General features: G+C 36.2%; 2 protein-coding genes across 2 annotated transcripts in view; one reads left to right on the forward strand and one right to left on the reverse strand.

The window, feature by feature from the left end:
* Positions 1-106: 106 nt before the first annotated feature.
* On the reverse strand, positions 107-794 carry LOC113225825. Its single transcript, XM_026458271.1, has one exon. It carries the CDS (start codon positions 702-704, stop codon positions 297-299), a length of 408 nt encoding a protein of 135 aa, XP_026314056.1. The 5' UTR covers positions 705-794; the 3' UTR covers positions 107-296.
* A 681-nt stretch (positions 795-1,475) lies between these two features.
* LOC113225809 (histone deacetylase 4-like) overlaps positions 1,476-15,536 on the forward strand; it is a 128,039-nt gene continuing 113,978 nt past the window's right edge. The window contains exons 1-2 of the mRNA XM_026458248.1: positions 1,476-1,675; positions 5,815-5,874. Of these exons, the coding sequence (XP_026314033.1) occupies positions 5,832-5,874 (43 nt within the window). The 5' untranslated portion in view covers positions 1,476-1,675; positions 5,815-5,831. The remainder of the gene's footprint in view (positions 1,676-5,814; positions 5,875-15,536) is intronic.

Genomic DNA, 15,536 nt, shown 5'->3' on the forward strand with positions numbered 1-15,536 from the left:
TTCAAATTACACAATTTTAATAAACAATCAAGGATTGTATTATAAATATTAATATTATGTACATGTCAAAGAGTTAATTTTGTAGTTTCTCCGAGAGCCAACAATCAGATACATTGTATATTTCATTCGTTAGACTGATTTTACAATAAAGTTAAATGTCTGGTTAGAGAAGTGACGTTTTGTTAATTTTTGTTAATGAAATGATGACCATTATTATCTGAATTCTCTATACACTTCCATGATAACATAGCATAAAATAAAGTTCACGATTTTGTAATGACTCATCATTGAAGCTGTTAACACTCCTTCAATACACTTTTTTCCACTGCAAAATCATATTCATATTCATATACATTGAGTTTAGTCGTGAGGAACGCCAATAAATCTCCAATTTCCGTTGTAAATGCTCCTTTATTTGAAGCCAGTCTTAGTTCTTTCGACAATGTGAAAGGCACGCCCTGAAGGTAGTGAAACGTCTGGTCCAGAGCAGGTCTGTAAGCTGGGATTGGCGTAGGAGGGGCAGGTCGCTGAGGATGAGGTACTCCAGGCCCTGGTGTACCACTCACCCTAGGATACAAGCCGCCTCTTGAAGCTGCTCCACCGTCCACAATCTCAAACTCATCGTCACTCCTTGGCCCCGGTATTGGCGGTGCGTCATCCTCTACCGGAGATGATCTTCGTTTACCAAATAGAGAAGAAAACATATTTAACTAATTCTGACTCGAAACACTGCTTTTATCACGTTTCAACGTAAATTCGCTATTTGTTTTGTTATCAAATGAAAATACTTTGCGGACCACAATGAACTTTGTTTTGACAGCAGATTAAATGACATCTTAAAAGTTACGGTTTTCTATTTAAAAATCGACACATCGTAATCAATCTGTATTCAACATTTTAACTGGTTTTTTGTAATTAATTTTAATGATAGCCAATAACAATATTTCAACCGATATATTCTGGATTTGATTAAAAAATGTCGGGTAAAATAAAAAAAATTACCGTGTCATGTCAATATTCATATTGTTCAATACATTTATTTATTGTAAACATGTTAACTAACATGTACGTTAATTATTGCGGAAAGTAACACTTATGCCGAACATAAACAATAAAATATCGGCGGACATCAGCATTGTTTGAACTTAGTGTTCATTGCGGACATGTTGGCGAACATGGGCAACACGACATGCTCGCTGATGAGTGGGAACTATCCTTAAATATAAATATAAACTATCCATAAATATAAACGTCAAATAGGTAAATTCGGATACACATTTACAATGAAAAACCGACAAACTAGATTACGGTTCTAACAGTTATGTTTTCATCGTGCCTAAATTTGCCATTGCATTGGCTGTAAAATCTGTTCAGAATCCTATAGACCAATGAAAAGCTAAAACCACGTTAACTGCGTTATACTAAAATGTAAATTAGAAGTATTAGAACAAACTATATATTTCTCGACGTTGGAAAAGTGTGTCAAAAATGGGCAAAACAACAATTTTCAGCTTGTTTTGAAAAGATTACCTGGATTTTTTCATTTATGAGAAAAGATGTTTATAAATCAGCAATACGTATCGGTATAACCGCGGCCATGTGCTCTGTATTTGGTGATTAGTTTTAAAAACAATTGTGTGAGTGTCGTGGTTCCAGCATCTTTGGACTCCAGCTGGTCAGTATCACATTTTTTTTTCCAAAACCTTTAAAATTTCTCTGTTCACAAGTCTTGCACGACACGGGGGTTTATAATCTAGCATTGTGAATAATTAGTTTATATTTTTGTTAATGTTTTAATCAATTCTTATAACAATAATTCGTAGTTTTGAATAACTTACGAATTTTTGTTTACGCTTCTTAACTTTGTAGTTCTGAACTTTTACAAATATTTCAAACACGTCTAGTAAGGTTTTTATCTCTTACACCAAGGATACAGTTATGTTGAACTGATCTACATGGAAAGAAATTGAGTATAAAAACTGTCTGTAAGCATCTGCCATTAAGCGTTTCGCTTCTGTGCACGGATCACCCTGCATGGCACTGGGCCATATTCCACAATGCCGCCCCAGTGTTGGTTAAGCCTTTACACTTCTAATAGACACTATATATACTTACTATGTATTCTTATATTCTTTACCAAAATGCAATTAAATCATCCATTATTTATTAAATACATACAGGTAGTATGTCTATTTCTATGATTATAAAGTATAAGCATGGCCCTTATCTAAATGATTGCCTATGGTACTATGGAATATTTTACCTTCTGTTAGCCCTCTTCCTATTTTTAACTTTTCAAATATGAATTTCAATAATTTTTCATGGTTTACTGTCTGTAGCCAAGGTGACCTAATTTTATTAAGTGGTTGTAGTTAAACATAAAGGTTCCAGTGCACATCCAGTCATTTTCAAGATATGGCAGTTTGAAATTTAAAAGTGTTTCTCACTTTGTTTTATTTTCAAAACTTATAATGTCATGTAACTGCAGAGATATTTATTTATGTTTATATGTAGGATTTTTTTGCTGATCTAAAAGGTTAGACTTTAGGAACTTTTTGGTACATACATATAACTAATGTTTTGATAATTTTGTGGATTGGATATCTATTGCTTAACTATGTCCAAGTAGGGTCTGGTTAGAAAATTTTAATTTGGTCAATTATATTAATATAAGAGCCCGTTGGTCGGGCTCGGCCTGCGGCGCATGGCCGGTTTCAGTTTCCGGGGTGTGCTCATGCTCATCGGTGGCACAGCAGTTAGTACTTTGGGCACTTGATGAGGTCAATTCCCGATTTATGCCAATTTAAGAAACAAACATTTCTAAGTTAGTTGTGGTCTGAGTATTCTGGGTTATCGTTGATTTGGTACTCATAGTACCTACATAGTACAGGAAATTCGGCAGTAGTTTGGCATTTTTTCCCCTTAAATACTTCTCTTTAGCATATCTTTCAAGAAAATGAAATCTAACATAGAGATGGTTGAGATACAACAATGCTCTAATAAGTATCTCATTTCAACTACATCGGGAAGCATGCTTTACATTTTTACAATTGTGAGATCTTGTACTCGTAATCTATTACGTCTCCGTATATTATCTTCACTTGATGGCGTGCGGACGCTTCGGGCTTCGCCCTCCGCGGACCTCAGCCTCCGTCCTCGGCACTTATGGCTTTGTTTAAAAAAAAAATTAAATAGCTCTTTAATGGCGGCCATATTTAAAAATTGAAAGAAAAAGAAAGAAAAAAAAAGAAAAATAATTTATTTGGCAACATTTTACAATAAATAATACAAAACAAACACAATTATACATTATATGTTACCAAAACGGTCACCACTCAGCTTTGTGTAATGAGACGTTGAACGTTGGAACGCCTCATTACGCTGGTTTTCAGTGGCACCATATATTGACAAAAAGAAAGATGGCGCCTCGTCCAAGCAGGCGGAAAGGTAAAATAAAACAAAAAAGAAATATAAAGATTAGGTATAAAACTTAATTACAAATATAAATCAAAACTTAAAATATTAAACAAAACCATAAACTAATCCTAACATAGATACATAATAATAAAAATGAAATAAATACCAAAAATGTGATTATAATGTAGTGTAAGTGAGGTGAGTATACGTAGTGTAAGTGAGGTGAGTATATGTAGTGTAAGTGAGGTGATTAGTGTTAACACATTGTACAAATTGGCTCTGATCACTTTTTAAGATCTTTGCAAGCAATGCACGACTACCTTATGTAGTGAGATTATAATTGAGTTGATAATAAAAACTTCTTATAGGCTAATTTAAAAGAGGCAACAGATTATAGAAAAATATATTTTGACCACTAATTATTATCAAACAATCTTAGAAATCTTTTCATGTCAAATTTCAGTCCGAGCAAAGCAAGTTTTTTCAATAGCCATTTACATAAAAAATTACGGCTATGTCGAAAAACGGCAGAAACAAAATTTTTACCCCAAATTGTGATTGAAGCCATGCCATTTTCAGTCGAATTAGAATAAATTTTTATCTACTAATTCGATTTTTATCTGATACCAAATTTTTATCTGACGCAAAAAAAGTTTGTATGGCAGCCATATTGAAAAAAGGCGAAAAATAAATTTCGACCGCAAATTATTATCCAACACCTATAGAGATCCCCACATATCGATTTTCAGTTGAATTAGAGCTAATTTTTATTAGTTGTTGAATGGCGGCCATATTAAAAAATGGCGAAAACCAATTTTGACCACAATTTATTATTCGGCATTTCTAGAGGCCTCCGCATGCCAATTTTCAGCCGAATCAGAGCAAGTCCGTTTCGGCAGCCACTTTTGACGAAAAAATCGCTTATATGACAGCCATATTAAAAAATGGCGAAAAGAAACTTTTGACCCCAAATTATGGTTAAGAACTCCTAAAGACCCCCGCATACCAATTTTCAGCCGGATCGAAGCAAGTTTTACTTCGGCCGCCATTTTTAATTCTTCCTCCATCTTGTTTTTTTTAACCCAGGCAGTTGAAAACTATTAATCTTTATGACATTCCTTCGAGCACCTCCTACATATCTCTAATAGTTTCCGTGATAGGAGACTTCGAAATTTGTATGGCGGCCATCTTATTTATTTGAATTTCAAACATTTTTAACTTCCGACGGATATTGACCAGGGTGTACCTCATAAAAGTGCACAAATATTCCCTCCATCTATTATAGTTTTTGCAGGCCGTCGATCACTCTTTCATATTTTCCACATTTAGGTCTTCTCGTATTTGATTCTTTGCTTTGGAATCTATTTCTATCAGTGAGTAAGAACTTGTAGCTTTATATATATATATATATATAAAATTGATAATTGACGTTGAGTTATTCAAACCAGGCCGTTATACTATTCCTTATGAATGAAATTTAAGTAACAGGGTCAGGTGAGAGATAAGTCAGGGTCTAATTAGAAAAGGTCTAACAGCGTATACTAGCTCAAAAAACAAAAATCTAAGCTTTAATCTTGTCTAAAATGTCTTAGATCTAATAATTTATATTATTTTATAACTTATATTGATGTTTAAACATAGTCGGACTCTAGGAACAAGACTGAAAATGTAAATTAATTTATTTAATTTCTTCTTTTTTTATTTTTGAAGTACGCCAGGACTTTTTGGCATTCCCTAATTTAATAAAAAATACAGTTAAAATAATTTTAATCGAAAACTAGGTGCTTCGTAACAGTCCACAACTATCCAATAAACATATATTCAATTATTGGTTTCCACTTGTTACAGAATAATTGAGAAACATTGATCCAAAAATTTTCTGTTTTTTAATATTAATTATGTTAGGAATAAAGCCAAGAAAAATAAGCAAAGGTGGCAAATTTGGCTTAAGGCAAGTGTGCCAAGTGGTTGATCCTAGTTTGGTGCTATATAAACCGCCATCCTGGGTTGAAAAACCTGCTAGGTCCTGGCCAGGAACGCAGAATATCCACAAAATCAATGGGATTTTACTAAACAAAATATTAATTAAATAAAACTTAAAAAATCTTAGGCCTAAGAGCATCCAAACTTTTTCTTTGGCTTTTTAATCGTCTATACTTACTTTAAAAATGTTGGGAAAAACTGCAGTGGACCAGTGTATAGTCGTCCAATGCTATGACCTGACTTCTGTCTTTGGAAAAGTTGCTTTTCTAAGGACAGTGTGCTGTATGTGGGCTAATTATAACAGGCGCAATTTGAATAAATTGTATTACTTGTAATTGTATTGTAATTCAAATTTGTATGCCTGTAGATATGAATCTACTATAATTTGACCTATTGTTATAAAACTTGTTATAGGAAGTGAAACCATCAGGATGGCTGATGATCCCGGACAGTCATCATCATCATCTCACTCAGGTAAGTTTTTTTACAATTGGTTTTCCTATCTATTACAATCCATTAATGACATTGTGAGGGCAAGACTGACAGAATTAACATGCTGTAGTATTTTTCTGAACTCCATTTGTTTTGACTTCCTATGTCTGGAGTATATATTTGGCCGAGGATATAAAAGGCCAACTATCAAAACTGAAAATATTTTTAATTGTCAGATTTCGCTTCGTTTAAATTCCTGTACTTATTCGTTAGGCAGATTTCCCTGAGACGAATGAATGAAACTCTAGTAGTTGCTCTTTGTAAACAGACTTCTGTTCACATTTATCATCTACAAAATTTATTTCCAATATAGTAATTTCGTATATGATGTCACAGCAGTGGCATAGGACGTGCACAGGCATCTCATCCTCGTCATGACAATCTATAGACTGCTTAATTACGGCTTGAGGCACGTGGTTATTCAAACCACAGTGTCATATGAGACCTATAATGCGGATTCCCACGGCCTGTGATATTACGGGCCGCGTCGCGCTCACACAAACGCGTCACAGGCAAAATGCCTTTACAGGGGAGTCAGCCGGCACGCGCGGCACTCTTCTCAAGGCGCGGCGTGTCTGTGGAACCACGGGCCGTGGGAAACCAGATTTAAACAGCTTTAACGTATTTGGCGGTAATCGAGGCTTTCAATTGTTTGAGACCATTGGCATGTATCTATATATATCTATATATATCTTGGGAAGCAACATTGCATTGTTCCGTGAGCAGTTGCTGGTTAGGTTATATGGAATCCTATTTAAGTTTCCCTAGATCTAGTTTTAGCAAGCTTATTATTGTATTAAACCCGATGTTCAGTTTATAGCAAAATGAGGATCGCTGTCCATATGCACCACAGCCTGCATTGGGTCCCTTTTTTTGACCTTCGGTATACTACAAAAGGCCTTCAGTCTGGTCTGGTTAGTTTCATCCTTGCAGATGAAACTGTCCAGACCTCCCTGCTGAAAGTTCTACTTCTAGAAATAGAGTTTTAAAAAGTTCGGTTCGGGCAGTGTAACAGTAGACGTAAGAGCGCAATTTGTCCTCAGCTGGTCTGAGCTAGACCTGACCTCCTTTTGTATAAATGCATGACTCGGGTGAGATGGACGTGGCTCCCGTAGTAAAAGGGCATGCAGTACGATGTAAACTACCCAATTTGGCCTTGAGAAACGTATATTAGTCATTTCGGTCAATACTTTAGTCGTGGTAAAAAGAGTCTGATTTAATATTGTCAGCACTAACCAAAATTGTTTCTATAGTATCCAATTTCTATTATAAACAAAGGACAAATCCAAAATGGTCACGTCTACCACTATTTCCTGTTAAACCCTGCATTGTCTATTGCATTGGTTTTGCGAAATTGATCTATCACTATTCGATCGGGATACTTCAGTCATATAGGAACCGCGCACGCTTTGCCTGTGCTTACCGCTTCTGGCAGTAGGTACCTACTTTACGTTTGTCTTTTAAGCAGGCAATATGTTGCCTGTGATTTATGTCTGTTGTCTCAGTTGAAGTCGGCTTTTCATGTTCTGCAATTTGGCAAACAGACTGGTTAGTCTCTCATCGAGAGAGGGCAGCCCGGCTTTCGTTAATTTACTTTATTTATTTAATTCCCTATTGAGTGAACCTCCAAGCACCATGGTTTTTATACCTTCATTTGTTTAACCACGATTAATTTAAAAGGTCCCATTATATTGTAAGACTAAACCTACATCAGTATTTATAGAAAAAGGTGCGGTACGATCGGAGGATTGGTGCGTTTGGCCAATAAGTTCAAATCACAGTAAACAAGTTTTAGTTTATTCTAATTTCTATTAATAATGAATAATAAATTGAACTTAATAAAAATTCATTCGATAAAATAATTTGTAAAACTTAATATAGCGTAAATTGGAATGTTTTCTTTGTAAAATTAAAAATAAGGTATTTAATTAATAACTATTGTAACTATAGTGAAAAAATAGGGTGGTTTGCATCAATATTAGACGTAACTGGTTATGACTGTACCACCTCAGTCAACCGTGACCATGGGACCTGTAAAGGGCCCGAAACGTCGGTTTGTTTGAAAAAACAAATATACGCGATTTAAATCCGGAAAAATAGTGTCATTTCCTATGTGTAACAATCGCGAAAACCTAAGAACTCGATACACAGTAAACAAATTAATTATTCTCTCTGAAGTGAGGCAGTAACAAACAACATAGGATTAAAACACCAGTTTAATTTATAGGAGAAAGTTTTACGATAATGCAGCGAAATCAAATGTTCAGCTAGCGGGGGCGGTATCTTCAATAAAGTAGGTGATATTTTGATTGTGTTAGGGTGGCTGGAGATCTTCACCAACGCGAAGCTTGTCCCGGATTCGCCCTTATACGCATAATCTCTAGTCGCTGGGCCTTTTTCGTAAATGGTATAGATTATATATGTGTTGTATATCCACATACAAACACGGTTCAGAAGAAAAAGTAAACGAACGTTGAGTATGGTCGCGTGTTTTTCCTAAATACTTTTCAAGGGGTGCAGTTTATAATCCACATTGCCCTATTAGAAACGATAATGTATATATGTAATGTATACATTGTATTGCTCTGCCAAAGACGTGTTTCTAGTTCCTCTGATACCCAAGTCCCGTGGTTGCGAACAACACAACAGAAGGTACCTCGCTGGGGGCTCGCCTCCACGGGCCGGCGCGCGCTGGATCGATGCCTCCAAGGCCACGGCCGGGCCGCATCGATTTTGTATAAATAGCCTCAGCACATCCCCCCGCGCGACACCTACCCGTCCTCACCACTGGGGGGACCAAGGGGTGCCACCTTGATATAACACGCCCCTTTTCCATAGGGCTACCGCTAGCAGAGCTCTCTGCCTTACATTGGCCGAGGCGGTGAAGGTTCCTCGAAAAACATTCCATGATCGACTAGGCAATTTCGCTTTAACAGTAAGCTTTGAAGTACAGAATTATTTTCAACCCCGTTCGTAAGAACGACGTACGATGAAACTGCTTTGGAAATTGATTGAACCAAGTGTTATTCAAATTTCAACTAACGAATAACCACACAGGTCCTTTACTGTCGTTCTCCGACCACGTCCGTCCGAAACTCGACCAAATGAAAAGACATATGGTGCGAATGAAGCTTCATACTAGACATTTCTCTCTTAATTTGGTCGAGTAGTCGGATGGAGAACGAGTAGACCCCCAGATCAAAGCATGCGTGTTCAAGATACATTAACGTTGATCCATAGTGTTATTACGACACATGGGTCTCCTACTTCGTATCGCACCAAAGAACACATTTGTTTTAACTACTTATTGAGTATTTAGTTGAACCTATTTTTTACCTTTGTTTGTTATAATTTTAGTCAGTATCTAAGTTAAATTTGTTTTCTGTGTGCATAGAAATAATAGTAACACATAACCTACGATAATGTTTCTTACCGAAACATTTCCAACAGAAAAATCCTTCAAACATGTAATAAACTCCAGCCAATGGTTATATCATGATTCTTACATAGTAATTGTTATGCAGCTGAGCACCGAGTGGTGAGTGCCGCAGCCCTGCTCCTCCCGCGTTCGATGCCCTCTCACTCCTCTCTCGTCCACGTGTACCCCTTTGTCATAATCACTGTCACTTGTTTTGCTTCGCTGTTGTTCGTTTTAATATTATGTATATTTTTGTTCCACGAATAATAGTAACAATCTATTTATTTGCTTAATACCTACATGGTATAATAGAACATGTGTCAATAACATGTTTCACAATGTTGAACAGCATGTAGAGGTCTGGTTATAATAATTCATTACTACAACAACAGTAATGTCACAAGTTACAATTTGACATGCTAAATATGTCAACTTTGTATGTTTCTACGTTTAGAGCCCATAAAGGATGTATTATCGGAAGATTTCCATATGGCGAGCAAACAATCTTGCTGCAGGCTTTAGTAAATTCTATTCAGTAATGGGTTCAACACTAATAGATTGAAGCACAACGGAGATTCATTGTAGTTTTACTTTCGACTTTTTTCGTATGGGTAAAAAGAACCTGCTAATGTGGTCAATCAAACTCAAATTAGATAGTACATTGTAAACCATTTATTCACCACAAAAAAAAAAAGTAAACGTAATTAATTTAACAATATAAAAACTTACAATTAGTGTGCGGCACACGGTGTAGAGCACATGTGCACGCACAGTACTGATTTTTGTAGATAAGCAGATAGGTACGTAAAACACGCGCACAAAAACATAAACCAAAATTAAAAGTTGTCTAATTCACACATCGACTGCGGAAATTTGAAATTTCGTAAGGAATATTTTATTGTAACGGAAAATATCCCTTGCTACAAAATGTCGCTTACGACATTTCGAAGTTCGATACATCGACGAAATTACTACCCTTATGTCGACGGTGTAAATTTGAAATGTCTTATGAGACATTTTGTCGTAAAGTCATTTTCCCTTACGTCAAAATGACCCTTATGACATTTCAAATTTCCACCATCGACATGGAACAACTGACTATACATAATGATTATGACATATCGTGAATTTAGTAGCAATAGAGCTCCTTGTGGAAGAGTTCGTCGAAGTACCTTACCTATTACAGCCGCCAAGCAGTAATGTGAGCATTACTGTGTTCCGGTTTTGAAGGGTAAGGGTGGTGGTGAAACTACAGGCACATGGGACTTGTCAACTTATCTCAAATCTTTGCGATTGAATGCTCTGAGTGGCACTCCAAACGCTATTAACGGGCGTGCCGCTTACCACACGCGACTTGTTCAGCCTGTCACTTGCCATCATGAAAAAGAAAACACATAAACACATTTACCCTAAAACGTGGATTCATAACAAAAATTTATTCAAACATCGGTTCTAAACTCAAAATCGCAAAGCAACAGTGAATAGGCATTTTTTAGACAAACGCGTAACACCATCGGTTTCATCGTCGCTTAACATTATGCGAGATTGGACAAGCGTGTGTCTGTTTTTCCATAAAAAAATACTATTCATGAAGTTAACGTGACGATGCCGCACTGGGAAATAATACTTTTGACTTATTGTTTATTATTGTCCGATGTATGCGATTAGACTAGGCAAGGTACATGTGTGTCAAAATTTTACATCGTAGCCAATTGTCATTTTGTACCTGACTATTTCCATGGCCATTATTTATTATAATGATATATCATTACAGAGCTCTAGTTCCTTCTCTGAATTTGTTTCAATATGATATTCCTCGTGCATTGAGGTACTTTAATTGGCATATTTATCTTTCAAAGGGATAATTTACCAGTTGGTAGTTTGTAAATGATGGGGGACGACTGCCACTTCTTTCTTTTCTTTTATTTATGGAAAGTATGTATTCACGTATAAAAGCTATTCCGTGTTTTCCCGTGAGCGAATACTCGAATAGGTTTCTTTTGAATTTTCTCGTGTATACGTTACACTCAATATACCCTGCTACGAAAACAACGGATGGATCAACCGTGTTTTTCTTTCGATTCGTAGCCAGCAATCGTTTTGGTGTCACGATATAAATGCCGATAAGCAAGCGACAGCTGCTCATTAAGAGTCTAAACAACCTCAAATGGCTTTGGTTGATTCAGCATAACAGTGAAAGTGTTGAACCAATTACTTTGGAAAAAATACATAGTAAAATTAAGGATATACACTGACTAGTAGACAGTGTCTGTGTTCAATAGGTAATTTACGTATACCAATGATTTTTTTTATATCAACTGGACTAAACTAGAACACGTATAGTATAGTTACGATACACATTTTGCAAATGGCTTTAAAGTCAGTGTCGCTGTCGCTCGAATTGCTCTATAGAACCGATTCAATGCGGGAAAAATCAGTATTGAGTTTGACGACGTACAGCTCTCAGTCATATTTTGCTTCCACGATCGTAGGTTTGAGCCGTGATTCGACCTCAGTGTCCGACTGAAGCTAACTGAGCTTTGCGTTCACTGAAAATGATAATTCTCATCAAAAGCAAGAAAAGTCTCGACTTCGTTGCCCTGCTGCCTTGTTGTACTGACTCTCCATAACAAAGATTAATTTGGTGAATGAGATTCTTTGCGAATTCATTTCCTTATATTGTGCCTCCAGTTTCTATTTAATTTCACTCCTTAATTACGTTTAGTACTTAATATAATAGGCATCACTCTTTACACAAAAAGTTGGATTATAAAATCGCTTTAGAATACCTTTAAGGTTATAATTGGAGGTTACTTATGAAACCCCATTGTTCCGTAGAGAAACTCGCGCCGGCGCTGGGAACTCCAGGGCTATCGCTGTTCAAATTTATCATATTGTCGTAACACCGTTCGGTGATACCTCTAGCTACTCGCGTATAGCAACAAAGCTTTTAAATCTTCATGCCAAAGTCGAGATATCAAACATACACGAAAAACAAATCATCGAAACTGTTGTTGTGACTGCGGTTGTTTGGATACCGAAGGTCAAGGGCGTTTTTAGGGAGGGCGGGTGTCATGGCGAGCGCGGGGGATGTGCGGGGTGGGAAGGGGGTGCTGTTAGGGGCGGGGCCGGAGCCAGAAATAGCCTCAGCAACACGGATTGTCAACACACGCCTACGCAGCGCAGCCGGGTAAGAGTAAAGGGAGTACAGTGCGCCCCACCACCCACCACTTCTAGGAAACTGGTAAATAGCGCCCTAGCTACGGAGCCTGATTGTTTGAAAGCTGTTTGTTTTTTTTTTTCAATGCTGCGCGTAACATTTGTATCGTAAACAACTTGCTTAAAGGAGAGCAGTCGAAGTTTTTAGATTTAATTTTTTGTTAACTCAGTGTCAATTCCGTCGCCTATTTTGCCACTAATGCGTTAAGTTTTATATTATTACTACAGTCATTTCCTGATATAACCTGCCGGAATTTAACTGTCGAGTGCTGTCGACACGCCGCATTCATCCATAAATCGTCCCTTATCTCCTCTAATAACCATTTATTCCCTTCTCTTGCAGATGTGGATATAATAGCTTCCTGGACCTTCCATCCCCTTCCCAACCTTGATCCTCGCTGCTGATCCCAACTACTGGACACAGATGATTGATAAGGGAAATAAAAATATTAGCGCTAATTGTTATTGCTAATTGTTTAGTCAGGGTTCCAAATAATTAATATCATTGTTAAGTATACCTTGATAATTTGTAAATAATTTTATAAAATTAATTGGAAAAACATAGTTGTACTGCTGACACTGTCGTGCCCACGTGTTTATATCAGAGACGTATTCAAACGTAGAAAATGTCAATGACTAAAAAAAAAACACAAACCTTATCGTTTTGCCAAAGATTTTTCTTCGTGTTTATTTGGTTATGTCACTGTTTGTAAAAAAAATAGTTAAAAATTAAAAGTTAGGATTATAAATCATTATGGATAATTATCTGATAAACATTAGATAATTATCGTGATAATTATCAAAGAATAAATAACTAGGTAATTTCGTGCCCTGTTTTTAATCACACTTTTTGATATTCCTCATATATTGGTAAACATCAATATAGAATGACGAAATTGTAATTACAAACGGCTGTCTCCTTCGTGGGATAAGGTCAATTACTTAAAAAAAAAACATTATTGCCTTATCTATAATGCACATGTTCTCATTATTGATTGATCATCTGGAGTAATGCCCCTTAAGTCAAACAGGCATTTGTAACCCCAAAAGAAATGTGTACGCGTAAAGTAAAAAAAAGTAGCTGAAACGTTAACCGTGAAAACCTAAAAAATAGAAAAATTATGTCATTGGTACACATCGAGGTAACATAAGGTTAAAAAAAAAGTTACATTTGGAAATCTTGAAAATATTTTTTTCCGTATTTAGATGCGGATTTAGCCGAGTGTATTTGTTTTTTTTTTTCAGATTACGCGATAAATAGTAGCGAAAAATAGTTTCATTTGCAACGTGTAGAAATGGTGGAAACCTGGCATCTCGAAAATATTAACGTGAAAGAATATTCGGAATAACGATTTTGCAAGACTTTGTATATTAGCTTTATGTCATTTCAGCTACCATCATCAGCGAACTAGACGTAGGATTCGCATCAAGCGTTTCGCTTTAATATTTATATGGTGAACGGCTATGGAGTGGAACTCCCTGCCTGCAGACTTGTTCTCTTAACGTTATAACTTGGGCCTTTTCAAGGCGAGAGTAATTATTTATTACTAATAATGCATTATTTAGTTGTGCATGCTCATCGTCGACCTAATCATCACTTTCCATCAGCTGTATTTTTTTGTAATTAAGCGATTAAGCCGTCATTTGTGAACTGATTTTGATAATTTTCGGTGAAAAGTAACCTCAGCATTGGTCCAAAATATTCCTCTTCTAAGGGTGGCAAACTAGGGGATGAATCTGGTTCCGCGCCCTTTCCGGTAACCGATTTCAATAAAACTTGCCAAATAGATGTATACCCTGTTTCAAATGAATTGAGAGTAAAGGTAAACATTGAGTGCATTGACCCGACCATAGTCGGTTTAGTGATGGGCAATTGTAGAGTAATTTACTAATCAATTATTGAATGAATCAGATCGATCAATTGAATCTGTTGGACTAACATCAAGTGAATTCCGCGCATTTGACCGTTGTAAATTGATTGAAGGTGATACATATAAAAACGTTTCTTTATTTACGATTATTGACATTTATTGTTTAAAAGTTAGAAGCTATCAGTTAAATACAGAAAATTATGAAAATACTTGATAGTTAACAAGTCACTAAATCGTTTGTAAGCGGTACAGAAATAAGAGTTGGTCAAATGACTTCAAGACGTAAGTTTCTGGTGACTCTTGAGGCAATCACTTACTCAAACTATGATTCACTCAATTGAACTTTTTCCGTACATCCCTATGCAACCATAGACATTCTAGACTATGGATTGTCAAATCAATCTCAGTTTTCGGCGAAGATTTTTCAATTATGATTTTATAATGCATAACAAACGAATATTGTTGGAAAAAGTGGTGAGATATCTAGTGGAAACCTACAAAATACACATAAAAGTGTTACTTATTCCATATAGTGAGTGATTTCTTCAGAATTTTAACCCAACTGGTTTGTTTACGTTTACTCTCAATTCTATTGAAATAGACTATAATTCCACAACTTGTGAGGCTTTTATTTATAAAAAGTTGTAATTTATAAAAATATCGAAACAATCTTTGCTTTTAGGTGAATAACATTTAAGCAAACTGCAATAGAAATACAATACATGAACGATAGAAGGCTATGTATTTAATAATGCAAATACAGGCCAGATACATTCATGTTTACCGTTTTGTATTGCCGTGTGTACATTGTAAACCAATACCCCAAATTTTGATTTCCGCAAAAGATTGGTGAAAGAAACCATAAACAAGACAATTCAGTTTGGTGTTCAGACTTTCCATATCCGGAGAAACAACGTGTTCCGTCCCTGTGAACAAACTGGGATAAACGCCTCAATTCGTGGATGTGGTTCTTTGCGGCTGTTATTATCCAGTATGGTCTAACCGAAATGAGCTTCGTTAGATCGTTACCCTTATCGCGGGGAGATTCCGTTGCGTCATGGGACATTACGAATTGATTTAGGTACGAATATATATGTATATACGATCAAGATGAACCTAATGTTGGAACTGAGTGC

The sequence above is a fragment of the Hyposmocoma kahamanoa genome, unplaced genomic scaffold (assembly GCF_003589595.1).
Source record: "Hyposmocoma kahamanoa isolate Upper Pololo Valley unplaced genomic scaffold, ASM358959v1 175, whole genome shotgun sequence".
Classification (NCBI taxonomy): domain Eukaryota; kingdom Metazoa; phylum Arthropoda; class Insecta; order Lepidoptera; family Cosmopterigidae; genus Hyposmocoma; species Hyposmocoma kahamanoa.

What these genes read in the sequence shown, in the direction of transcription:
- LOC113225825 (XM_026458271.1), bottom strand. Translation starts at nt 704, where the DNA reads ATGTTTTCTTCTCTATTTGGTAAACGAAGATCATCTCCGGTAGAGGAT.